The following is a 27,133-nucleotide window of genomic DNA, read 5'->3' on the forward strand; positions in this document are numbered from 1 at the left end:
TTTGAGAAGTCCCTAGTCCAAGTGCCTGGCATTCCGTAATGGACGTTTGGGGTCAGAAGGGGCATTCCGTCAAGGGTGGGCCTTTCTACCTAATGTCTTCATCCCCTGAAGGACCAAGCGATGACGTGAAACTCGCACGGGGACTTCACTACCAGGGGAGGTAAACAATTAGCAAATTCTCCTCAGAGCACATCAAGAACTCTTCTCCCTCCAGTGTCGCCAAAGGAGCTGTGGATGTGAGCGTCTCAAGAGTCGCTCCGTCGGACCAGAGGTTACTGCAGAAACGCCCAATAAGCAATGGGCAAGGATCCAAGCAGCTTGCGGACTGGGACTGGGTCCGGGGGCAAAGAGCGCGCGCCCGGATACGAGGCACGCGCGCGCCCGCCAGCGGAGGCCGGGAGCGCGCTGGGCCCCCAGCCCGTCACCACACCCTCCACTTGACGGCCCCCTCCTCCCCTCTCCGGTGCCCGCTTCCCCTCAGATCCTTCTCTCCTCCAAACGGCTCCCCCAGCAGCCCCAGCCCCGGCCGGACCACCCGGCCGCAGGCCCCCTCCAACCGGTCCTTGTAATGGGCTGGACTGTGCGTCACGGGGGGCGGTGCCAGAACGCCGCTCGCGCTAGGCCCCGCCCCCGCGCCGAGGCCCCGCCTCCTCTGGCCGAAAAGGGGCGGGCCCGGCCGGTGCTGGGTCCAGAGTTTTCACACTCTCCGCCGGACCCGTCCCTCCGCCGCTGAGTCCTTACCCTCACCCCCGGCCGTCTCCTGCCCCCTGAGCGGACGCAGGGAGTCGAGGCAGGGCGTGAGGGGCGCCATGAAGGGCCGCCGCCTGACAGGCGCCGCGGCGGGGGGGCTGGCCGGCTGAGGGCCCGCGCCGGCCGAGGCATGTGGAGCCCCGGCGGGAGCCTGCTCCAGGCACTCCCCCGGCTCCTGCAGCACGCCGCCCTCCGGGGCCGCGCGGAGCTGCCAGCCCGCTGGGCCACGCCGCGGGCGGCGGGCGGGGACGACGCGGCGGATCGCCTCCCTCGCGGGGGCGGGGCGAGCGCGGCAGCGGCGGCGGCGGCTGCCTCCGGCGCCCTGCTCGGCGCCTATCTGGAGCGCCACGGTCCGCCTGCGGCCTCGGAGCTGCCGGCGCCGGGCGGGGCCTTGGCGGGCGGCCCCGGGAGCGGCAGCGGCGGCGGCGTGGTGGTCGGCGTGGCGGAGGTGAGAAACTGGCGCTGCTGCTGCCTCGGCAGCACCTGTTGGTGCCGGAGCCTCGTGCTGGTGTGCGTGCTGGCCGCGCTGTGCTTCGCTTCCCTGGCCCTGGTCCGCCGCTACCTGCAGCACCTCCTGCTCTGGGTGGAAAGCCTCGACTCGCTGCTGGGGGTCTTGCTCTTCGTCGTGGGCTTCATCGTGGTGTCGTTCCCCTGCGGCTGGGGCTACATCGTGCTCAACGTGGCCGCGGGCTACCTGTACGGCTTCGTGCTGGGCATGGGACTTATGGTGGTGGGCGTCCTCATCGGCACCTTCATCGCCCATGTGGTCTGCAAGCGGCTCCTCACCTCCTGGGTGGCCGCCAGGATCCAGAGCAGCGAGAAGCTGAGCGCCGTTATTCGCGTGGTGGAGGGAGGAAGCGGCCTGAAAGTGGTGGCGCTGGCCAGACTGACCCCCATACCTTTTGGGCTTCAGAATGCAGTGTTCTCGGTAAGTGGTATCCCGCTGCCCCCATCCGTTTCCAGGGCTGTTTTCCAGCGGTCTTGTGACGGCCCTGGGAGGGCGCTCCATCAGACAAATGCCAACAGAGAAGTGACATTGACAAACAGGAGTTCCGATCACTTTGCGTCGCACGCTGAGGAATCTTACACAAATAAAACCGATTTTAAGTCGGGGCCTCAAAGGGACATCTGGTAGAGAAAGAACTACTCCTTTTTGGCGTATAAGTTTGATTAAAAACGAAGAGTCCTTTTAACTTTAAGGAGAAATGAATGAAAATGTCCATGTTATACATTTGCCATCTTATTTCTGTAGCAGCTTTGGCAACAGTCAGGGAGTGACGGCTTCACATTCCTAGCTTTCCCTCTTGCCTGCATAAATGCATCCCGGGTTTTGACTCAAGTTTTTAAGGACACGGGGGCTAAAGGAAGTGTTTGGGTAAACAGTGGAGGGCGTAGCTTCAGACTCCATATTACAGAGTTTCCTAAAATTTGTAGTAGGCCTTTTCTCCATAAAGTATAAAGTAGTTTGCTTTGGTACAATGCAAAGGGAGAAATCCTCCAGTTCATTTTTCTTTGGAGGAACTTCATTTTGAAATCACTAGGTAGAGGATAAAACAAAATAGGACGTATGACCTTTTGCCTAGTGAGCATATATTTTTCTTTATACACACGTACCTTTTTTTCTTTTTTTTTTTTCTTTTTTGCCCGATACTGGTATGTTCTGCTTATCCAATTTAGCTTTCTCTAGCTCAGTGCAACTGAGGAATAGGAATACTCCTAGTGAGGAGATCATCCGACTGGAAGAAAGGAAGCCAGTCTTTACAAACTTAATGACTTTGGAACGAATGATTAACTCTCTCTTCCCTTGCTTTCCTCTTTTCTAAAGTGAAGGGGTTGAACTAGATTACTGAGTTCCCCAAATTCAATGATTCAAAACTACAAAGAGTTCATACAGAGATTTCTAGGAACTCAGCCCTTCAGCTTGACTTAAATAAAACTGTATGGAAGTTAAGAGATACAGCATTCAAAACCATAGGGATAGATGTATTTTATATTCTGTTAGTGATTCTGATACATTGTATTGCTTCAAAAACAAATTCTCTCGAAACTTTCTCATTTTGCTTTGTATTAAGAATAATTCCAACCACCCATTCCTAAAAGATAAAAATTGGTATTTTTAGGAGTGTGGTATCCTTTTAAAGCCCAAATGACTTCTGATTCATTTTTGTGAATAATTTTTTATCACCAATCGCTCTTAAAGCAATATATAACTTTAACAAGCTGTAACCATCAGGTTAAACAACATGAATAAACTCGCAGTTTATCTAAAGAAAAAAAAAGAATAACTCTAATCAGCCTACCCCATTTTTGTGATGAAATTAAGAATTTTTTTTTCTTTTCTTTTTTTAAACGTCTTTTGCAAATCTCATGTTCATTCTGACCAACATCAGCAATGGTTGTAGAATGAAGCTTATGGAGGCATGGAGATAGCTAAGGGGTTTTCTGTGAAGAGAAAGTTTGGTGTTTATGGTGGCTTGATATGTTTTTTGACTTAAATTTTTCCCTTTTACAACAATCTGTAGTATGAAGTATAAACATGGAACTTTGACCTTATGTTGGATAATAATAGATCAAGTGTCCTAAGACTTTGGAAGAGGGTTGGGACTAAGGAACCCCAATAATTTCCTTCTAACGTTTGCTTTGTTCTCCAGTATGGCTTGCATCCTTGTGTGTTTTCTTGTTCACCTACTGTGTGCTTACTATCCTAAGCTCTTCACAAATATTATTTGTAATCTTTAAAACAGCCCTGGAGAATGTGCTTATGCGTATAGTGTAGACTCTTGTTTAATAGTTTGGAGCACAGGACTGGTGCTCTAGAGGCCTGTCGTCTGCATACAGTCTGGTAACCTTGGTCAAGTTGCTTATCCACTCTGTGGTCAGTTCCTTATTTGAAAAATGGGGGAAGTAGTGGTAGCTACTTCATAGGATTATTGAGACCGTTACATAGGTAAATACATGCAGTAGAGCCTGGCGGCTTAACAAACACATGTTGGTTTTTGTCACCATTACTATTTGATTACCCAAGGGCATCTAAGTACTAAATAAATGGTAAAGTAAAACTCTGCGCTATGGTTTGATGATAGGGTCTCAACCCATGGCTCTATTTCTGCATCGCATATTTAGTACGTAGTGTAGTCCTGGTTATATAATGAGGATTCATTATATATTTATTAATTAAAGGTAGGACAGGTTTTTTTTTTATAATGTCTTTAAATCTGTGAATAAAAAGTTACAGTTTGTGCTTGGAAATAATTGAACGTAATTATGTAGTTGAAACCACACTTGACAAGGGGCAAGTCTCAAGTTGGTGCTGTGGGTTCAAGAGAAAAGAAGGAAAAAAAGAAAAATGTTCTCTTGAAATAGATATTATTGGCACAGTTTTACTGGGGAAGAGACAGACGCTCAGCCCTCCAGTGACTTGTTCAGGGTCACTCACCTACCAGGTGGGGAGCCGAGGTTGGGAACCAAGATGGGCTGATAAGGTGTGTTATACTGTAACATTCTTACTTCTAGCCCTAAGCAGGGTGGGTTGTAGAGCCAGTGGATATAGTCTGTTACTTTCTCTTTGGTCATTTCTGTTATTCTTAACTATCTGCTTTAGTAGTTCTTTCAACTAAAAAGCTTACTGAATTCACCCAGGGTATGTGGATGAAAAGAAAGCTTAGGTTAGACTGATTTAGACTGCTATAGTTTGACTTTCTCTTCTGCTTTGTATAACATCATTCTACTTCCACCCTCTGTATCCCCATAAACCTCTGACTGCCCACAGCTGCCTGCTTCCCAGGCATATTTCTCTTGTTTTCTTTTTCCCTTCCTGTCTTTTTAAAGATCTTCTCCTCCCTCTTTCTCCTCTATTCCACTTAAAACTCATTTTCTTTTTTTTTAAAAAAATTTTTTTTTCAACGTTTATTTATTTTTGGGACAGAGAGAGACAGAGCATGAACGGGGGAGGGGCAGATAGAGAGGGAGACACAGAATCGGAAACAGGCTCCAGGCTCTGAGCCATCAGCCCAGAGCCCGACGCGGGGCTCGAACTCACGGACCGCGAGATCGTGACCTGGCTGAAGTCGGACGCTTAACCGACTGCGCCACCCAGGCGCCCCTTAAAACTCATTTTCTTAATGTCCATGATTAAAGAAATTTATCTGAGCTTACTTTAAGTGAGATATAGTGATCATGAGAGGCATAGGCTTTGGAAATAGTCCTTGATTAGCCCATGATGAGTTATGAAGGTTAAATAAGCTAGTGCAGTGAAGGTAGCCTTTGCCTGACACATAGTCAATTCTCAGTCTTTGTTAGCAATTATTATTATTAGCGGTGGAGGTAAGTGGTATTTACATTTTAGAGGCAGAAGTTGATTGTAATGGTTAACATATATAACAAAAGGGGTTTTCCCTTGCTTTGTGTCTGTTATTAACCATATTTCTTTGCTCTTCCCATCTGGTCTGTGCTAAAAAGGGATATGCAAGCTGACCCTCCACTTTTGAAACTGTTGAAATAGGAAAAAAGTACATAACACTCTATAGTATCAATTCTTAGATCATAAGAAATATAATTTCCCAAGTACATATTTAAATTTTTTCCTTTTTAAAAAATGTAGCTATTGTTTTTGCTGGGAAATAGTTAAAGCTCCTCCCTCCCCATTTTTAATGTTGTATCTGTAGTTATTACTGCCTATTAAGACAGATATATAGACTTATAGTTTATGTGTGCTTCTAACTACTGTTCTTTATGGACACACCTCTAGGGTGAGCCTGCCTGCCTGCCTGCCTTCCTTCCTTCCTTCCTTCCTTTCTTTCTTTTGAGAGAGAGGAAGAGAGCACAAGTGTGGGGGAGTAATAGAGAATCCCAAGCAAGCTCCATGCTGTCAGTGCAGAGCCGCATGCAAGGCTCGAACTCTGGAGCTGAACCATGAGATCTTGACCTGAGCCAAAATCAAGAAATAGCCGCTTAACTGACTGAGCCACTCAGGCACCCCTAGGATGAGCATTTCTTACAACTTCGGTCGGGACAGGCTACATTGTGCGGTAGTGAAAACCCCTCCATCTCAGTAGGTTCAGAATTAAAGGTTTGCTTACCTGTTGACAGATCCAGATTCAGCTTGGTTTGGGGAAGGGGCAGGGAATCTTTGCTTTATGTCACTTTTACCCTGGGATCCAGGCTGACAGAGCCACCCTCTTTCACTTGGTTACTGGGACACAGTGGATTGCCTACTGGGTTTTAAAGCTTTCATCTGGATATAATCCCACTTTTCCCTGCCTGAACAAGTTACATGGCCAGCGCTGATTTCAAAAGAGCAATGCGTGTGCCAGGAAGGAGATAAAACTGGGGTGTTTGGGTAGCAGTCTTCGTGACTCTGTCACTTGATTACCTCCTCTCTCCCCCACTTAATCTTGGCTAAACCCTGTGGATTCTGCCTCCTGAACACTTCGGTTTGGCCCACTGCCATCAGTCTGGTTCAGGCGTCTAAGCCTCCTACCTGGTTTCCTTGCCTTTGGGCTAAGGATTTCCAGTTTTTTCTCTATCCAGAAAAATCTGATTTTGTTACTCCCCTGCAGGAAACTCTCAAGTGGGTTTTCTTTTCCCCTCAGGATAAATTCCAAACCCTCACAGCATACATACCTCTGCAGCCTGTCTCCTGCCATTCCTTGGTTACTAAGTGCCTTTTGATGTGTTAACTTCTTGAATCCCAAGCATTCTAAGATTGGTATTTCAGATTCAAACAGCAAGTCTTGCCTGTAGCTTTGCAACTTCCAAGTTTTCCTTTTTATCAGTTGCTGGAAAACACACTAGTTCTTAATAGAGAAGGACGGTTGGTGGAGGTGTAGAAGGAGCTGGAATCCTAGAAGAGTAAAGTCGTCTAGCAGAAACTTGTCTGTAAAGTTGAAAACTGAAAACATTCACAAGAAGAACATCCCATCCTATATTTAATGAGCATTAGAATGGTCTTGTAAGTTCTGTTCTAAGATGCTCCCTTGGAGACATCTGGACTTTTCTACAGTTTGCAGTTACCTTCTGTGAAATGTCAATTTTAATCCCCAAAATATTATGTGATAATTGGTTGTTATGAGTAACAGAATTCATAATGATACTTGCAGCTGCCAGAAGGGAGATCCTAAAAGTCATTCTCTTTTTTTATTTTGGTCATAGAAAAACTTAAAAAGTCAAAGGTGTTGTAGGTTCCTTTTCTTACATAGTTCCCCATGGGAAATTTTGTTTCCATCATCATTTAATTTTTGAAACCTAAAATAAAAACATGAAGCAAAGCGTGAAAGATTCTCTTATTCATATGTTATATGCCACTTTGCAGTTTGCAGAACAAATTAATATACATGATCCTCCTTAATCATTACAGCAGTCCTTTGAGGGGCTATCCTTGCCTAAAAGGTGGAGTGATATAGAGGACAGATATCACACCCTTGAAATCAGATTTGGTCCTGACATTCAGTGTGACATCTTGAGATACTTATAGTTACTCTTTTGAGCCATACTTTCTGTTGTAAAGTGTGTTTAATAATACTTGTTATGTGATGTGACTAAATATATAGTTTGCTCATTATTTACCATTTCCTTCTCTCTATCCTCTGCATTCCAAAAGGAGGGCATTGAAACTCAGAGTTTTTTTTCTTTTGTAATTTAACAGAAATATTTGTATTGCACTTACTAACTGCCAGGCACTGTTCTCACAGGCACATAGTGACTTGTTTGATGCTCATATCAACCCTAAACCTCATCTTACCACTAAGGCAACTGAGATGCAAAGTGGCAAAGTAACCCAAGAGCATACAGTTAGTAAACGGTAGTCATGAACTTACCCAGTATTCCATTGTTGTTCCAAGAAGAGCTGAATTTCTCAGAGATTTCTTGGTTCTAGTTTCAGAGCACTTGCCCTATAGCGCATCACATAAATATTATGGAGGACTTCCCACGTGTCAGGCTCTGGGCACAGTCCTACATAGTTGAATTAGACATCATCCCAGGACTCTACAACGGGGGTCAGCAAACTGTGGTCCCTGACTAGGTCCACTGTCTGATATTATATGGTATACAAACCAAAAATGTTTTTTTCATCTTCTTAAAGTTTATTTATTTATTTGGAGAGAGAGAGAGACAGAGAGAGAGAACTTGCACGCAGGGGAGGGGGGTTGGGGTGGGGTCGGGAGGGGCAGAGATATTGAGGGAGAGAAAGAATCCCAAGCAGGCTCTGCCCTGTTAGTGTGGAGCCTGACATAGGGCTTGAACTCAGGAACCATGAGATCGTGACCTAAACTGAAATCAGACGCTTAACTAACTAAACCACCCAGGCACCCCAGGTTTTTTCATTTTTAAATGATCAGAAGAAATGTCAAAAGACTATTTTGTGCATGTCAGAGTTACATGAAGTTCAAATTTCAGTGTCTAAATAGTGTTATTGGACTACAGCCATGGTCATTCATATTTATATTAGTTGTGGCTCACTTTTAAGCTAAAATGCCCCGTTGCAGTAGAGACCCTATGGCCTACAAAGCCTAAAATATTTCTTGCCTGGCATTTTATAGAAAAAGTTTGTATTAGAGCTTCATCAGTCACTGTAATAAAGCAACCATTAAGCTGAGCCCTGCAACTGTAGGAAGAGGCCCTTGTGCTCTGCTATGTGTCTTATTTACCTTTGTATTTAACAAAATTAAATATATTTTTTAATAGTGTGGGTTTTTATTGTTTTTTGGGGGGTTTTTTGGTTTATTTATTTTGAGAGAGAGAGAGAGGGAGGGAGAATATCAAGCCGGCTTCACTGCCAGCTCAGAGTCAGATCTGGGGCTCAGACTCATGAACCGTGAGATCACAATCTGAGCCAAAGTCGGCTGCTTACCGGACTGAGCCACCAGGTGCCCCTGACAAATTATGTTTTTGAAAACAAAAGCAATAAATATATGTGCACTGCGAGTAAAATGCAAACAAAATAGAAATGAATAACTTAGTAAATTTAAAAGTGCACGGCCTGACCCCTAACCCTGGCTCACTTCTCATTGGAACCATTTTAAAGAAGTATGCGTTAGCTGGGGTGCCTGGGTGGCTCAGTTGGTTAAGTGTCCGACTCCAGCTCAGGTCATGATCTCGCAGTTCGTGAGTTCGAGCCCCGCGTCGGGCCCTGTGCTGACAGCTCAGAGCCTGCAGCCTGCTTTGGATTCTGTGTCTCTCTCTCTCTCTGCCCCTCCCCCGCTCGTGCTCTGTCTCTCTCACTCTCAAAAATGAATAAATGTTAAAAAAAATGTTTTCTCGTCTTAAATTCTTTGTCTGTATCATGGATATAACCACAGATTCAAGTATAGTTGATGGGTTATGATACTTGTCACTGTACCAGTGTATCTAATGATCCTTTCTTCTCCCTGTTAAAATTCACTGATTCACTGCCAGTGGCACAGTTTGGAGGGAATAGAAAGATGGAGATCAGGCTGTATTTTGAAGGAGCTTGGGGTCTGTCTCTGAAGGGTCACATATGGCCAAGTTGACAAATGTGATGCCACCTCAACTCACACCCTTAGGCCCCACAGTACACGGAGTACAGCTGGCCATTACTTCCTTGAAACTGTTTGCCCCTCTTTGTGCTTTTCTTCAGTTATCTCATCAGTTTCTGTGGTTTTTATGCTTCATCTTTGGGCTTACAATTCACAAATCAGTATCTCTAGCCTACTGCATCTTTTAACACATACTGAATGTCTTATTACCCCTTCCTAGGTAAAAAAAAAAAAAAAAAAAAAATTCTTTAAAAGCAGACAAGTCTTATTAAAACTTACTTCAACAATATTTCTTTAGCAGTGTTCATTGTAAAATTTGCAAAGTATAGTAAGTACAAAGAAGAAAACAGTCATTAACATTTTAGTGTTTATTTTTCTAGTCTTTGCCTTGATGGCTGCATGTGCTTTCCTTATATAACATTGTGAGTAAATGTTGTAAATGATTTTTGTGGCCTCTTACTGGATGTAATGAACATTGTGGTTATTAAATTTGGCACAGAATGACAGACAGTGACCACACAGTCAACTATGGTTTTCTATCTTTGTATTTGTATCCCTGCTGAGAGCTGGGTCTTATGTATAGAAGGCATTTGATAAATTTTTGTTGGGTGAGTAAAAATAATTAGCCTATATAGTTTTTCAACTCTATAATAAGATCTTTTTGACTGTGTTCCAGAAATTATATGCAGTGAAGTATGAGTGTATTTATTTTCTGGGGAAAGGGTTTTGTGTGTGTGTGTGTGTGTGTGTGTGTGTGTGTGTGTGTATTAATCAGATTCTCAAATGGATCCGTGACTCTTAAAATATTTAGGAACCATTAAAAACAATTCCTCATTTAGGGACATCAAACTAAGGAAAAAGTCTGTGTATGTGAAGATGGCCTCTGCATTGTAAATAGACCTACTGACCTAACCATCTTTGTCAGTAGAAGCCTGTACATTGAAAGCCTCTTCAGCTGTTAGAGTAGGGTCTCTCAGAGCCCCTGCCTTGTTTTTTTCTTTCCGGTACCAAGACTTTCTCAGTACTTTCACAGTTGCCACTTAACCAGAAGGTCTCAGCCTTGACATTAGTTTGACCTCAGAGATTACTGGAAATGCTTTTAGTATTTATTCAGTGTTCACTTAATAAGTAACTAGTAAGTGTCTAATCTGTGCCCACGGCTGTTCTAGATGCTAGAGTTATCGCAGTACATAACGTAAAGTTCATCCCAAATCCCTTAAGGTGCTTACAGTCTAGTGGAGAAATCGCATTCTGGGTATACTATGGCATACATTTTGCTGATAATTTCCATTTATAACATGATTTCCTTTTGGGGGACAGAGGAAGGTATTCTCAATTTCAGAACAGATGATTACAAGTAGACTTGCATCCTAACCTGTTTAAAAACTGGGAATTATCGTAAGTCTCCACATTTATAAACAGTTCTGATGTTGATACAGTCAGCATCCAATGAACATATATTTAGCACCTAATAATATATAATGGGCATCTTGCTAAAGACTAGAGACACAGTGAAGAATAAGACAGATAGGTCCCTTTCTTTACAAAATTTATAGTCTGGGGAAGGGGGTGAAGGACAAACAGATGGTGAAGTCTTCGGTTACTCACTAGTGTGAAGGGGACTGGGGCGTGACAGTGCCTAGTGTCCTGTCAGAGAACTTGAATGCTGTTCCTAATGCAGACCTGGAAGCTTAGGGAAGGTTTGCTAGAGACACTGATGACTGAGTAGTGAAAGACAGTGTAGGACTTTTGCCCAAGTAGAGGAGTGGGAGGAGGTGTGAATTTCCTCTCCAGAAGGAACAATGTACAATGGCCCAAAAGGAAAAAAGAGCAAGAAGTGTTCTAAGAACAAGAGAATTTTGATGTGCCTGGAACATAATGTGATTTGAAGCATGAGATAATCAGAGGCTAGGGCGTGAAGCACTTTGCCTGTTGAAAAATGTGAACCTTATTCTGATGGCAGTCAGAGTTAAAGCAGGATTAGATTTGCATTTTTAAAGTTTTTAAAAAAATTATTTTTTTATTTTAGAGAAAGAGCAGCTGGAGAGAGGGGTAGAGGGAGAGAGAGGGAAACTCAGGCAGGCTTCACCTCAAGGCAGAGTCTGATGCAAGGCTTGCTCCCATGACCCTGGGATTATGACCTGAGCCAAAATTGAGAGTTGGGTACTCAACAGACTGAGCCACCCAGGCACCCCTGCATTTGCATTTTTAAAAGATTTCAGCAGGAATTAGCATAGGTGGTGAGTGCAGGTTAAGTCTGGGTATGGAGACTAGAGAGGAGAGATTGAATAGGAATAGAACAGACAGTAGGTAGATTTCGTAGGTATTTAGAAAGTGGAATTGACAAGACAGGGCAAATGATTGGATTTGGGAATGAGGGAGGAATGAGCTGTGTGACTGACTTGTGATGTGTCTAGCTAGGGGACACAGGGAGAGGTATTTTGGGAGGGAGGGAAAAGGAAGGGAGAAGGGGCAGTTAATATTTTTTCTTAAACTGGTTTTGAAGTTTTTATATTTCTGGAAGTGAATACTACAGTTGACTCTCAATGCACTGAACCCCGCCCTCCGCTCAAAAATCTATAAATAACTTTTGACTCCCCAGAAAACATAACTATTAATAGCCTACTGTTGACCAGAAGCATAAGGAGCCAATTCACAAATATTTTGTATGTTATTATATATAAATAATGTTTTATCCACTATGTTCTTACAATAAAGTAAGGTAGAGAAAAGAAAATATTATTAAGAAAATCATAAGAAAGAGAAATACATTTACAGTATTGTATTGTATTTACTGGAAAAAGTCCATGTACAGGTAGACCTGCACAGTTCACACCCTTGTTCAAGGGTCAAGGGTCAAATAGTTGCCATTTCAAACTATTTCTGAAATACTGATAAAGTATTTTGAGGATATATATATATATGATAAAACACACAGTTTATCAATAAATAGTAATTAGATGAAAAGATCAAACTGTACTCACTTTCGTTTCCTTTGATCATTCCTTTCTTAAAAATTATTTTGGGCCAGATGGCCAACAGGCACATGAAAAGATGCTCAATGTCACTCTTCATCAGGGAAATACAAATCAAAACCACACTGAGATACCACCTCACACTGGTCAGAGTGCCTAAAATGAACAAATCAGGAGACTATAGATGCTGGCGAGGATGTGGAGAAACGGGAACCCTCTTACACTCTTGATGGGAATGCAAACTGGTGCAGCTGCTCTGGAAAACAGTGTGGAGGGTCCTCAAAAAATTAAAAATAGATCTACCCTATGACGCAGCAATAGCACTGCTAGGAATTTACCCAAGGGATGTAGGAGTGCTGATGCATAGGGGCACTTGTACCCCAATGTTTATAGCAGCACTTTCAACAATAGCCAAATTATGGAAAGAGGCTAAATGTCCATCAAATGATGAATGGATAAATAAATTGTGGTTTATATACACAATGGAATACTACTTGGCAATGAGAAAGAATGAGATATGGCCATTTGTAGCAACGTGGATGAAATTGGAGAGTATTATGCTAAGTGGAATAAGTCAGGCAGAGAAAGACATATCATATGTTTTCACTCATATATGGATCTTGAGAAACTTTAGCAGAAGACCATGGGGGAGTGGAAGGGGGGAAAAAAAAGTTACAGAGAGGGAAGGAGGCAAACCATAAGAGACTCTTAAATACTGAGAACAAACTAAGGGTAGATGGGGGTGGGGAGAGGGGAAAGTGGGTGATGGGCATTGAGGAGGGCACCTGTTGGGATGAGCACTGGGTGTTGTATGGAAACCAATTTGACAATAAATTATATAAGAAAATAAATAAAAATAAATATTTTGGGGATTCATGATTTTTTTCTGTATAATATTATTAAATATGTGTTTAATTGTAATTTACCTTAATGCAACCTTGTCAATAAAACAGCATCCGTGTTGTATAAACCAAGAAAATTCAGGAAAGCATAATTCACTAAAACTAATATTAGATTCATAGAACTGTGGATAAAATTTGAGTTCCTCTGAATACAGTAGATCACGTTTATATTCTTAATTAGATCTATGTCAAGATACTCTGTGTAAAAATTAGATAAAGTTTCTTAGTGGATTAAATTAAAGCCGGTAAAACCGTTGTATAAATAGCTATAAACTGAAAAAGTGGAGGGGCTTGAGGCAGGGCTGCCTGGCGAGAGTACTTAGTACGGTGCCTAAGAGGACAGCAGGCCCTTGGCGAGGGTACTTAGTACAGTGCCTAAGAGGACAGCAGTCCCCAGGTTCCACAAGCAGTCGAGTGATGCATCTGAAAATAGAGGTTCTCTTACTGTCAGCCCCAAACGTAAGTCGGCTCTTGCTCTTCAGAGTTAAGCATTTTTTTTCTTTTTCTGTTTTTTTTGGTTGTTGTTGTTTTGTTTTTTCCTTCTCAGGTGGGCTGTTTGTTTTCAGGATCTATTTGGTATAAGGGAATGTTCTACATTAACCCCCACTGGCCCAGAGAAGTGAATTACATCCCCAAGTAAAAGCCCAGTACCTTAAAAAAAATTTTTTTTTAATGTTTATTTATTTTTGAGACAGAGAGAGACAGAGCATGAACGGGGGAGGGTCAGAGAGAGGGAGACACAGAATCCGAAGCAGGCTCCAGCCTCTGAGCTGTCAGCACAGAGCCCAATGCGGGGCTTGAACTCAAGACTGTGAGATCATGATGTGAGCCGAAGTCACATGCTTAATCGACTGAGGCACCCAGGTGCCCCAAAAAGCCCAGTACCTTTGGGAATAAGAATGCATAGGATCACCTGGGTGGTTCAGTTGGTTAAGTGTCTGACCTTGGCCTCGGCTCAGGTCATGAGCTTGGGGTTCCTGAGTTCAAGCCCCGCAGGAATGCATATAGTTTTATGGTGCTTCTAGAGTATTAAAAGCATGGGAGGATGGCAGTCAAGTAACATTCACCATCCCTAAAACTCTTACTGGAGTATTTATGATCATAGAAACCAACTAATAGCACAACAATGGCATCCTAGGTTGAGATTTCTAGGAGTTCTTTGGAGTAGGAAAACAATCTTGAGCCAAGATCCCAGGATATTATAGGCAGGAATTCCAATGGAAATATTCTGGGCTCACATTTAATGTCTTTCTGGCAAGTAGGACAAGCAGACAGATTTTTAAGAAGTTGGTGGATAAGAACTTATTGAGAGAAGTTTGGATAGGTCTCTTTGGAAACAAGTATTCTCACTTTATTATGATTTTCAAAGAATGGAGCTAGATGCAGATTCTGAGTAAGATCTTAGCATACAGCATGCTTTCTTTGGATATACATCTTTTCAGAAAGGGCATGTATTTGAACAATAACACTTGCTTTTTCCCTAGGATGAGGTTTTGTCAAAAAACGGTTTGATGAACTTTGCTTTCTGCTTTGGACAAAGGACTAAAGAGTTGAGTTGCAGAGTTGTTTCACATTTATGAGAGCTGTTCTTAATATCACCATTTGGATATTACTGATGTCCTATCTGAATGTCAGTTTTGCATTTTAGAGAAACTTCATTACTTCATTAAGTCTTCATTTAAAGACTATGGACTAAAGCTTTGCATTCTGACATTTTGGGAATTGAAATATTTATTTTAAAGACAAATTGCGGGGCACCTGGGTGGCTCAGTTGGGTAAGCATCTGACTCTTAGTTTCAGCCCAGGTCATGATCTCATGGTTCTGTGAGTTCAAGACCCACATCAGACTGCACTGACAGTGCAGAGCCTGCTTGGGATTCTCTCTCTGCCTTTCTCTCTCTCTCTCTCAAAATAAATAAATAAACTTTAAAAAAGTAAGATAGCTTCCACAACATGCAATGTCATCTTATTAACTGCAGTATCATAGTTTTTGTGACTCATTTTTTTGTCATATTTACTCATTTTATATATTTGACATGTTTATTCTAAAGAAAGGTCTCTGTTCCTATAAGTACTCCAAACTGACAGAGGAACCTTTCTTCACCCGATTCACATCATTCCTTGACTATACATTCCCCAGTACTTTTCTACTGGGTACAGACTTATTTCTCTTTTCCCTTCGGGCCCCTAACAAGTATCACCCAAGTATTTGTCCTGTACAGGCTTCCCTTGCGTGTGCTCTGTAAACAATCCAAACCTCACTGCCAACTTCACTGATACATCCTGTACTTTCTGTATCACATTTCCTTGTTCGTTCTCTTCTTAGAACGCCTTAGCTTCCTCATCCCACCTATCTCTGCTTGCCAAACGCATATTTAGGTTTCAGAGTCCATTTCGAATGCTGCTTTTTTTTACATGGTTGCCCTTTGGCCCCTATTCCTGCAGCTCATACTAATCCCTGTTTACTCTTTAAGGCTCCACACAGTCCTTCTCAAGGCCCCCTTCCTGGGGTAGTTGATGTGTCCTTGTCAGTTTGTAAATCCTTTGAGGTAGAAGTTGCACCCTACTTTCTGTCCCTTGCAGGCACCTACCGGAACATCTTGGCCTGGGCAACATGGAGTCAGTGATTGTTTAGTTGAATTGTTAGCCAGTCACTATAGTATTCTTTCCAGACCAGCAGTGGCATGTCTCCAGTTAATGATCTGTGCATAGAGATGAATGTAGCTTTACTGAAAATAGGACTTACGGGATTATTAGATTAGATTGTAGTTAGACTAGCTGTAGGTTACTCTTTTAACATATCAGATCTTCACATTAGCAAATAGAAGTTTAGTAAAGTGGCCAAAAACTTTCTTACATACAAGTAAACCTAGATGGGGCTATAGAAAAGTTACTCTCAAAATTAAAAGCAGGAGCAACCACAACACAAATGCTTAGAGATAAATGAATAAGAAATGTATAATATGTGAATAAAACCATCAAACTTTAGTAAGAGATGTGAAAGGTTTTGAATAATGATAGACACATTTCTGGATAAGAATAATTGAATATTCTGGGGATTTCAGTTCTATTCAGATTAATTTAGAAATTTACCTTAATCCCAGTAGAAAATTTGCTGATTTTTTTTTTTGAATGATAGAATGGTCCTAAAATGTATCTGTAAAAATGAATAGGTATGAATAGTTATGGCATTTTTAAAAAGAAGACTAATAAAGGGGTTTGCAGAATAGGGAATTCTGTATCCAGATATTAACTGATAGTCTTTACAACAATCTGGTTTCAACATAAGATTTAAGATGTCAGTGGATAGTGTTAGAGCTCCCAGTAGACCCTTTTACATATAATTACTTTATTTGTTATAAAGTAAACATCACAAATCATAGGAGAAGTTATTAATTATTCAATAAGTAATGCTAGGAAAACTGGCTACTGGAGAAGGGGAGGAATAAGGCTGTATCTTCACCTTTAATTAAATTCCAGAAGGAATAAGTGGTAAATGTTAAAAAGGAAAATAGAATCAGAAGAGAAATGCAGGTAAAAAAAAATAAATCTAAAAAGACCTTTTAAAGCTAAAAAAAAAGAAAAGTCAGAGGAAAAGATAGGTAATATTTGATTATACAAAAATTATGAAACATTTGTATGTCAAAACATAAAATTAAAAGATAAGGAATACTTTAGAGGAAAATGTTTGCCAAATATAATGGACAAAGGTTGCCCATATATATGAAGAGCTCTTATGAATAAATAAGAAAAAAATTAACATTCCAGTAAAATTGGGCAAATATGAACAAGGAAAGCCATAAAAAATGCAAACAAAAATACGTTTAAAACTAATATTAATATATATTAAAATGTATAGATTAAACAATCATAAAATATCATTTTTACCCCATCAATTAGGAAAGATTGAAGTTTAATACTTAAAGTTGGTAAGAGTATGATGAAATAGACATACTTATGCATTATTTATTGATAGATATGTAAATCAGTGTGAACTTTTTTGGAAAACAGGTTTTATTGTTAGATCCAGTAATTCTACTCCTAGTGATGCATCCTAAATAGTGGAGATACATATTGTATTAGTCATTTCTTCCTGTATAACACTCCAAAAAGGGGGTGACTTAAAAATAAGCATCTATTATCTCAGCATTTCTGTAGGTTGGGAATTCCTGTGCAGCATAGCTGGGTGCCTCTGACTCAGGTTTCTTTCACAACCCTGCAATCAAGGCGTTGGCCAGGACTCTAGTTATCATAAGGCTTGGCTGGGGGAGAATCTGCTTCCAGGCTCACTCATGTGGCTGTTGGCTGGCCTCAGGTCTTTGCTAGCTGTGGGCTTGAGGACCCTAGTTCCTTGCACATGGCGCTCTCCATGGAGCTACTTACCTGCTAGAAGGACAGCTGACGGTCCATTCTTTTTGTAACCTAATCTTGAGAGAAACATCTCCTCACTTCTGCCATAGTCTGTTTGCCAGGAGTAAGTACTAGGTCCAACTCACATTCTAGGGGAAAATATCACATAAGGGCATGAATACCAGAGGACGAGTTTTGTTGGAATATTTTAGACACTCCCACACAGGTTAACATACAAAGGTTTGCATCGGAGTGTTTTTTTTTTAACTTATAATAGCAAAAATATAAATACATAATCACGTATACACAAAGAAACAAATAAGGAAGCAATGGAAATATTCCATAGCAGAAGAATGCTTAAATTGTACCATATCCACACAGTGGTAGTATAATTGTGTAGTAATGATCATGTCTACCTTTTCGAGAGTCAGTCCCGTGCTAGGCATTTGCTCCTGACTGTGCTAATATTTCTGATCCTGACAACAACCATGTTATTACCTTCAGGTCACAGCTGAAAATGCTGATTCTCAGAGACCAAAGAGTTCATTGAATTCTCGGCACCGGCATGCCATTATAGGGTTATCTGGCTTCAGAGCCCAGTAACCACACTGGCGTTGAAACACGCTTATGAAGATTTCTAATGACATGAGGAAAACTTACAAATCTGTTTTTACAGAGTGATCCGCGTGTGTGCACATTTTATTTACATCGAAGAAAAAGATTGTCACCAATGTTATCTTTTAGTGGTAGAATCATGGAATATTAAAATTTTTCTTGAAACTCTTATTTCATTCTCAATCTACATTCTACATGTATACCCTTTATAATCATTTTAAAAAATGAGAATGCTTTGTAAAATATTTCAGCTCCTTCTACTCCCAAGGAAAAACCATTAGCAAGACTTGTACACACAGTTTTATGTAAAATTGAAATTTTACTTGATAACGAATCATTCCCTTTAATCTGCTCTTCTAGATTACTGATCTCTCCTTACCCAACTATCTGATGGCATCTTCGGTTGGACTGCTTCCTACCCAGCTTCTGAATTCTTACTTGGGTACCACCCTGCGGACAATGGAAGATGTCATTGCAGAACAGAGTGTTAGTGGATATTTTGTGTTTTGTTTACAGGTGAGTTTAAGGCTAAGGGTTCTCTCTCTCTCTCTCTTTTTTTTTTTTTTTCCTTTTTGTATGGCATTGCTTATTTTAAACCTAACAGATTTCATTGAGAATGATTTAAGAGAATTTTTCCTTTTTATTTCTTTTCTTGTTCTTTCGATCATACTTCATATTTTTACAACATTTACATTTTAACTGTGGATATATGGAAGTGTATAGAACTGAACTGATGCTTCTTAAAAATTCTCTTAAAACAAAGGGAATGACAAAAATAGGGTTCTTTTTGCAGTGATTTTCAGTCATCACTCTATTTCGAGTTTTTGTGAAGTGTTGTTAATACTATGTTTCTGAAGATAATTTTAGTGAGATTTGGTAGGGTTGGGTTTTTATCTGACTTTATCTTCAAATTATTGAACTCTCTAATTGGTATTTTTAAAAAATATTATACTGGCAATGTAATTTTTTTCTAGTACAATTCGATGTAGAATAAAATGGTTTTTTTTAGGAAGGATTGCTTTATAAAAGTGTCTGAAGTATTCCATTACAAATTCAAGTAAGATTTGCATAATGGATTATTATTACCATGCAAATTCTAATATAGTTTAGGGTAATACAATTCCATATAAAAGGTTGATAAAAGAAAAAAATCCTGTTATGTAGGCACATTTATTCAGTGCCTTTAAGTTGCAACGGGAAGAGTTCAAAATTCATTTCGTTAGTTGTGCTATATTTGCTTCCTGAGATTTATGAAAATATACAATCACCAAAATTTTTGATGGTTTAGTAAGACGATGATAATAACTTTTGAGAGCTTTATATGCCATATATTTAAGCTCATTTAATCCCTACCAAAACACTAGAAGGTATGTCCCTTTCTTACGTCCAACTAATGCGTACATCTCTCCCCAACTCTTCGCGACATAGCAGTGGCAGGAATATTTATACTATGGAAAATGGCAGGTGCTCCAAATCAAGACTCCTACCTCTGATCTCCAAGAGCTAGTTTATCAGCACACCAGTAGATAGTGATTTGTCTAAAGTCTCAGCTACAAGGGGTTGGACCAGGACATGAACCAAGGTAGTTGGCCGTGGGAACCATGCTCATAGCCAGGACGATAGTTTACAGAGCAGATAACACTGAGATAGCCAGCTTATCTTCCTGGTCTCTTCACTTGCTAGGTTTAATTTATAGTTATTAAATATATGCTAATCATATTACAAATTTGCTTTTAGCATTATTCTTAATTTTAAGTTACTATAGTAAAAATACTATGATAAATAAAGCCAGAGTTGATTTTCTTTGTGCTTATGTAGTAGAAGTTTAGTAAGTCCAGGAATATTTACATTGAGCTATAAATAAAGCTTATCAATTGAATGGCTTACTTTAAGAAAAAATTTGTAACATTTTTCCTATTCGGGAATCCATTTTGTTTTTACTTGTTTGTACAAAGTGATACATATGTACATATATATATACACACACACAGACACACACACACGCATGATACATATATCTATATATATGTGTATCATGCGTGTGTGTGTGTGTCTGTGTGTGTGTGTGTGTATATTTTAAAGAACCTGAATGATAGATTTTTAAAAAATTTTTTTAAATGTTTATTTCACTTTGAGAGAGAGACACACAGGGTGTGAGTCAGAGAGGGGCAGAGAGAGAGGGAGACACAGAATCTGAAGCAGGCTCCATCCAGGCTCTCAGCTCTCAGCACAGAGCCTGACATGGGGCTCAAACTAATGAGCCGTGAGATCATAACCTGAGTTGAAGTCGGACACTTAACCAACTGAGCCACCCAGGCACCCCATGAATGATAGATTTTTTTAAGTTTATTATTTATTTTGAGAAAAAGAGAGTGGCTGCAAACAAGGGAGAGGCAGAGAGAGAGAGAGAGAGAGAGAGAGAGAGAAAATCTCAAGCAGGCTCCACGCTGTCAGCACAGAGCCCAATGTGGGGCTCAAACTCACAAACCGTGAGATCATGACTTGAGCTGAAATTAAGAGTCAGAGCCTAACCAAGTGGGCAACCCAGCTGCCCCTGAATGACAGATTTTTTTTTTAGCATACATTTAAGCACATTTTATGTTTTTTTTAGTTTTCTGAAAATGAGTAACCCATTCGAAATACCTTTTTTCCCATTACATTATGTTTGAGTAATTAGAATTGGTCATTATCAGTAGTTTTCATAAGTTTTCCATTATTTGATACTTTGTTTCTATGTATCTTAGTAAATCACTCAACTATAATTAGTGGAGTTATAATAGAACAAAGTAGTTCATGCATTTGTCAGTAGTGCTTCTAAAAATATAGGGTCTTGTTTTTTTCCAACAACTTCTTACCCCTTTGAGTTGACAAATTTCAGCTTAGGCTACAAGACAGGGGGGAAAGGCAAATATTTTTTAGCCCAGACGTTTATAAAAACAACAATAACTGCCACAACAAAAAAAAATAAAGGCATGTTTATACCTCGGACTTATTTGTTGATGTTCCTTATAACTTAGTATATTTCAGAAAGGATTTCATTCAGCTTACAAAAGAACACAGAATAAAACAAGAGGGAAAAGAAGTCCACGTGAAGAGGGAAACTAACATGGGAACAAAGGATGAAGCTTAGGTTAAAGTTAGTAGAGTAAGTGTATTCGTGAGGTTTCTCATATTTGCTAGAAATAAGTCACTCGTCTGCCTCTGAGCTTTATAGCCACCTAAATAGAATCCACAGTGTCTGTAAAATTAAAGCAATACAAAATAGATGTTCAGAGGAAGGAACAACTATTTTGTGTACAAAAATCCAACTTAAGATGCTGTGGTCTTGCAATTCAGTTACTCTTGTCCATGCCCTGTATTTTTCGGTGTACCCACCAGCCAAAACCCTGGATGAATCCAAGTTTTGGTATGTTTCGCACCTGTTGTTTTGGGGGAAGTCATACAACCACATTGGTAATACTTAATTCATGATTGCAAAACTTCTGGTTTCTCAGTATTTCCCCATAGCTTAACTGTTTCCTTTGTCTTCCCACCCCCCATTTCCTCAATGACTATGGCAAACCTATCTTCACTCCTCGTAATTTTGGCTCCTGTCCCCACTTTCCACTTCATTCTCAACAGATTGCCTTTCTTGATTAACAGAAAAATCAGAACCCTTCAAGTGGGAAACCCCTCAATTTCCATCTAAGAAATCTACTAACTGTCTGGTATTCTGCTCATGCTCTCAGCCTGCCCTCTAGTTGACGGTGGAGGAGATGGCTTTCTGTGGAAGGCTGGTCCATTTGTTTGTGTTTGATTCTTTTGTGTTCATAAGGAAACTTTATAAAACGGGTTTTTGTTTTTTTTTTTTTTTTTTTTTTTTTTTACTCTTTAATAAGGTAGTATGTTGGGGAAAGAATCAGCACATATTGCCAGGCCCTGGGTCTACAAGGGCATCTGGGGAAAATCCCATGTAAAGATTTTACCCTCACTGGAAACCTGAAAAAGTTTTTCACTAGACCTAAGCCTATTTTCTGTGGCTGTCATCATTAATTTTGTCAAAATCAGATATACTTTCCAGTTGTCATCTGACTTGAACTCTCAGCAACCTAAGATTCTTTTTAAAACGCTTTCTTCCCTTAGCTGTTTTGATTTTTTTTTTCCCACGTGCTTGGTTCATTTGTCAGCATCTCTTCTTCTTTGCACCCCACAATTGATATTCCTCAAGATTCTAGCCTAAGCTTTGTGTTCTTACTCTGAAAACTCTTCTTCCTGGAAATGCAGTTATTATGGTGGCTGCTATTAGGTTTATTTGCGTAAAGACTCCCAAATACACATCTTCAGCTCAGCCTTCTTTCTAAGCTCTGGACCCATTCACTGCACTGCCTTGGGTATCCAACAGGCACCTCAAATCCAGCATGTCTGAGGCAGAGCTCAGCAGCTCTCCCGCACCCTCCCCAAGTCAGTTTTCCACATCTTTCCATGGTGTCACCGTAACACTGATAGGTATCAAACTTACATATCAGTTAGTATATCTTGTTTTTTTGGGAGAGCAAATACAGCATTTGAAGGCCCACCTTTAAAATACCTAATTTGCTCAGAATTATGGGGTACCTGGGTGGCTCAGTTGGTTAAGCATCTGACTTGGGCTCAGGTCATGATCTTGTGGTTCGTTAGTTCAAGCCTGCCTTGGGCTCCATGCTCACAATGCAGAGCCTGCTTGTAAGTCTCTCTCTCTCTCTCTCTCTCTCTCTCTCTCTCTGTCTCTCTGTCCTCCCCCTCTCCCTCTCTGTCTCCTTCCCTCTCTCTGCCCCTCCCCTGCTCTTGCTCTCTTTCTCTCAAAATAAATAAATAAGCTTAAATAAGAATTTTATTGAGTACTGGATACCCATTTATTAGTGCCCCCCCTTGCACAAGTTCCAAGTTCCCCTCGCTAACCCACCCCCACTATGCTCTGCCTCCGCACTTCCCTCACTACCCTCAGTGCTTCTATTTAGAATACTTTCCCCACAAAACTGTTAAAATTATGGATAGGCTATTATTTTATATCATGTTGTATTTTAGGGTCACTATGGTTAGAGTAGCCTTTGAACTTCTTTGAAACTTACTGGGACATTAAATATCACCTGTCCTAACCTTGTTGCCTGAGAATATTTGCTCCAAACTCAAAAGAACTGACTTACAAATGAAGTTTGGAATAAATACCGTTTAGAAGATATGTACTGCCTAGACATTCTGATGAACTGTATATAGAATGTTAAAGCACATTAACATATAAGGAGGGAACACAGGTTCCTATAGGACAGTGGGAGAAGCCTCCCTAGTGATGTGAGATCACATCACTAGTTGAGCGGTTAAGTCAAGACTAGCACCGGATTTTGATTTCAGTGCGTTTTTTCATAGCCCTTTGGCATTTTTTTTCTTGATCATCATGTTTTCCTTTGTTTTTGCTTTTCCTTAAGTACAGACAGTTTCATGTTCATGATCTCTTGTTAATTTCTTTTGAAGTTTATTGACATTTCACTTTTTTAAAGCGGTTCATAATATTTTAAAGTTTGGCTGCACCAGATAGTTCATTTGTAAATGGTAGTGCTTCTCTCTAAGTGGGCTTGGGAATACCTGTGGACATTTATAGTCCTGCAAAGATATATTACATTAATTACATTAATAAAGTTTAGCCGGCTGATGCCTCTTTTTAGACTGTTTTGTTTTGTTTTGTTTTTTTATTTTATTTTTTTTATTCCTTGAAGGAAGCTGTTTGGTACCAGGAGACGAGTTTGACTTGTATCAAGCAAACATCATTTATATGGACTAAAAAGGATGTATGCGTGTTAGCCTGATATCCTCTGATGGTTACTTCTAGATTTCAGCCCTCTCTTCCCAGTTGAAGCAGCCAAGGAAAGAATGAATGGAAAGTGTGTGTAACCCATTTAAAAATCTTACCTGACCATGTTGGAGAGGCATCCCGTTTGAAACATTTCTAAGCCAAATATTTATGGGATTTATTTCTCCATGTTTTTCTGTGTAAAATATGATTAACTGTCATGTTTTATTTTTGTCCACAGATTATTATAAGTATAGGCCTCATGTTTTACGTAGTTCACCGAGCTCAAGTGGAACTGAATGCAGCTATTGTAGCTTGTGAAATGGAACTGAAAACCTCTCTGGTTCAAGGCAATCAACCAAATACCAGTGGCTCTTCATTCTACAACAAGAGGACCCTAACATTTTCTGGAGGTGGAATCAATATTGTATGACTCTAACAAAATGTATGATTGTCGAGAGCTAGTGTGCTGTCCAAGGTCTAGTGGTCACCTTACTAGTGGGCAGAGACAAGTTCTAATTGTATTACGGCACAAACAAAACTGACTCGTTTTTAAATTGCACAATTTTTTTAAAGGAAGAATCATTTTCTGGATATGTAAGTGTAAACGTAGACACAAATTTGGGCTGCACCTCTTTATCGTTTATTATGCCCGCAATGGCCTATAGGTCTGCACTTTAGTGTTTTTTAATTGTTTTCTTTCTGGGTACTTACGAACAAAGAAATAACCCAAATATTTTTCTGCTTAGTGTCTTTATTTATAAAGTCCCTGAGTAGTTGTTTGCATCTTCCCTACTTACAATGATGAGTAGAAGTATGTAATTTTAAATGTATGACATTATTTAGGTGTTCTTTGTCCTTTCCAGAAAAGATAATGTTTTGTTTTGTTTTGTTTTGTTGTTTTAAGAGGGACCACTTTGCTTCCCTTTTCTTTACTAGTTAGAATATAGACATTAACTTTGGGTTGAATGTATTTTTGCAAGCATCATTGCAGGGCCATTTACATCTATTCACACAAGCTTAAATCCTACATTGTGGGACTGAAGTGCTCTTAAGATACCTTTTTATTTTCACTGTGTAATATGCAAGGCAAAAGGGAAATTATTTAATGGATGGTGGCTCAAATTAGAACTCAAGTTCTAATTCCATTACATTGGCTTTACGCTCATTAGATCTTTCATCAAAGGGCTGCCCCATTGCAGTCGTACTAAAAAATTTTAGTAAAGTAAATTTCTTTTTCTTTTTATATTCATCATTAGGCTTTGAGATAAAGATCTACTCTTTTAAAATGATGGGCTTTCCATCATTAAAGATGTCACTCAGGTGGCCTTGTTTGATCAAATCGCCTTTTTAAAAAACCAAGCTTTAAAATCATGTTTATAATACCACCGAATTACATATATATTTGTCCCCATAGTCTTCAGCTTTAAAACTATAAATGTAATATTGACTTAATACCCAAATTTGTATTATTTGCCCTACTATAACGTAGGTTTATTTTGTTTGTTTTTTGGTACTTGTTTTTTTCTCTGATAAGACTCAGGAATTCTGAAATGTGAAATTAAGTCTCAATTCTTTCTCTTGTAGCATGAATTGAGTATATTTATTAATAGCACTTAGGAGTATAGCATACAGTAATTTGGCATATGATCCATATGACATATGTAGTATTCATTTATCATCTTATGTTTTTAAAATGGTTTGTGAACTTAATGATTAGGTTTTTACAACCCAGATTATAGACATGAATGCACATTTTCTGGTTGGTGTCTTTTTTGGCTATGAAGAGTCTACCTTATCAGAGACCTCCCATTTGCCTTTTCCTCAGGGTAAAACCTTTGCCCTGATTTACTAAAGTGCAAAAGAGTTCTTTTGGGAGCAGGTTATTCTAGTCTTATGCTAGAGAATGCATTGCATTTAATCATTTTAATGCATAAGCTTTTTGCCCTATTGCAGTCATAATTGTTTTCCTTTCCTCTATAATGCATAAATTTTCTCACCTTTGGATAATGGTGAAGTTCACTTACATGTCGATGCCAAGAAGACCTCAGTGCAAGTGATCTTAGAGGCACCTGGGTCTATAGTACTTAATTGGCCTCCAGTCTTTCTTTCATTGATAGAAAAAAATATATATAATACTGGAATATTCTTATTCTTTTTTTAAATCCTAATTACTTGTTTAGGTGTTTTTATTTTTTAAAAGAATTTGTTTAATAATCCCAGTGAACAATATGTTTGATTTATTCTTTTCTAACTTGACAATATTTTTCTTGTGCTTCTTGTTTGTTGGTTAGTTTTTGTTAAAGGAATCATTTAAGATCACTACTTTCATACTTGTGTTACACTTCATGTATTTTGAAGTGCATTTATTTACTTAGCATTTTGTAACTTGAATAATTTCACCAAATGAATCCCTTTTGGTAGTTTGTAATGAGTTCTCCCAGTTGTTGCATTTTGTTTCATACTTAAATATGTAAAGGTAGAAGAGAAATAAATTTTCTGTATTCTGCCCATCATAATTTTATATAATAAAATCATCCATTTTTACTTAAAATAGTATGGTTTTACTGTTTCTAAAATACTAATCTAAAGCTGCAGTTTTCCTTTTCTTCATTATTTCTGGTCTCCAAGTAAACAATAATCCGTTATATTCACGCCATTTGCCAGCTGATTTTTGGTTACTGGGTTTTAGATGTGCTCTCTAAAAGTTGTGCGAAGTATTGCCATGCCTTATTCACTCCATCTTTAACCCCGCATCCCCGATTTATGGCAGCAACAAGTTTCTCCCGGATCTTTTTATGTTGCCCAAATAATGCCTCCAGTCATACAGTGTGTGTGTTTGTAAAATAAAATCTTTTTGATTTCTCAAACTGCAGCATAGAGTTGCTTTATGCACATTAAAAAAAAAAAAGCATACAATATACATAATTTCTAAATCTGATGAAAGATATGCTCTATTTTTGGTTCTTTGGACCTTTCCCCTAGTTTTCCATACTTTTTGGTTTATTGTTAATTATTTTATGTACTCTGCCAAATTTTGTCATGTGGACTATTTTAAAACAGCGCCTCTTTTTAAAAACATGTACATAATTAAACGTGCTTTCATGTCCATTTTCATTTGATCATATGATTTGCGAAATATGTTGAAATCTGTACTCTGGTTTATGAAAATACCAGAACCCAATCTCTGTCATTAGAATGTGTGTTTTGAGTTTGTGTTCAAGAGTGACTGTGTGGGTTTGT

General features: G+C 39.6%; 1 protein-coding gene across 2 annotated transcripts; it reads left to right on the forward strand.

The window, feature by feature from the left end:
* The first annotated feature begins 709 nt into the window (after positions 1-709).
* Positions 710-26,444, forward strand: TMEM64 (transmembrane protein 64). Of its 2 annotated transcripts, XM_047089024.1 has the most exons (3): positions 710-1,678; positions 18,448-18,603; positions 24,132-26,444. In XM_047089024.1, the coding sequence occupies exons 1-3, from the start codon at positions 881-883 to the stop codon at positions 24,321-24,323; spliced, it is 1,146 nt and encodes a 381-aa protein (XP_046944980.1). In that variant the 5' UTR covers positions 710-880; the 3' UTR covers positions 24,324-26,444. The 2 variants fall into 2 exon arrangements, with proteins under 2 accessions (XP_046944980.1, XP_046944981.1); XM_047089025.1 differs by lacking the exon at positions 18,448-18,603.
* Positions 26,445-27,133: the final 689 nt, after the last annotated feature.

Source organism: Lynx rufus, unplaced genomic scaffold (assembly GCF_022079265.1).
Source record: "Lynx rufus isolate CCGP_SWC_20201006 ecotype Redwood Valley unplaced genomic scaffold, mLynRuf1.p SCAF_26, whole genome shotgun sequence".
Classification (NCBI taxonomy): Eukaryota; Metazoa; Chordata; class Mammalia; order Carnivora; family Felidae; genus Lynx; species Lynx rufus.

Excerpts from the sequence above, each read along its gene's own strand:
- TMEM64 (XM_047089024.1), top strand. The coding sequence starts at position 881 with ATGTGGAGCCCCGGCGGGAGCCTGCTCCAGGCACTCCCCCGGCTCCTG. Across the intron at positions 1,679-18,447 it reads TTCAGAATGCAGTGTTCTCG|ATTACTGATCTCTCCTTACC; the intron begins GTAAGTGGTATC and ends CTGCTCTTCTAG. Across the intron at positions 18,604-24,131 it reads ATTTTGTGTTTTGTTTACAG|ATTATTATAAGTATAGGCCT; the intron begins GTGAGTTTAAGG and ends TTTTGTCCACAG.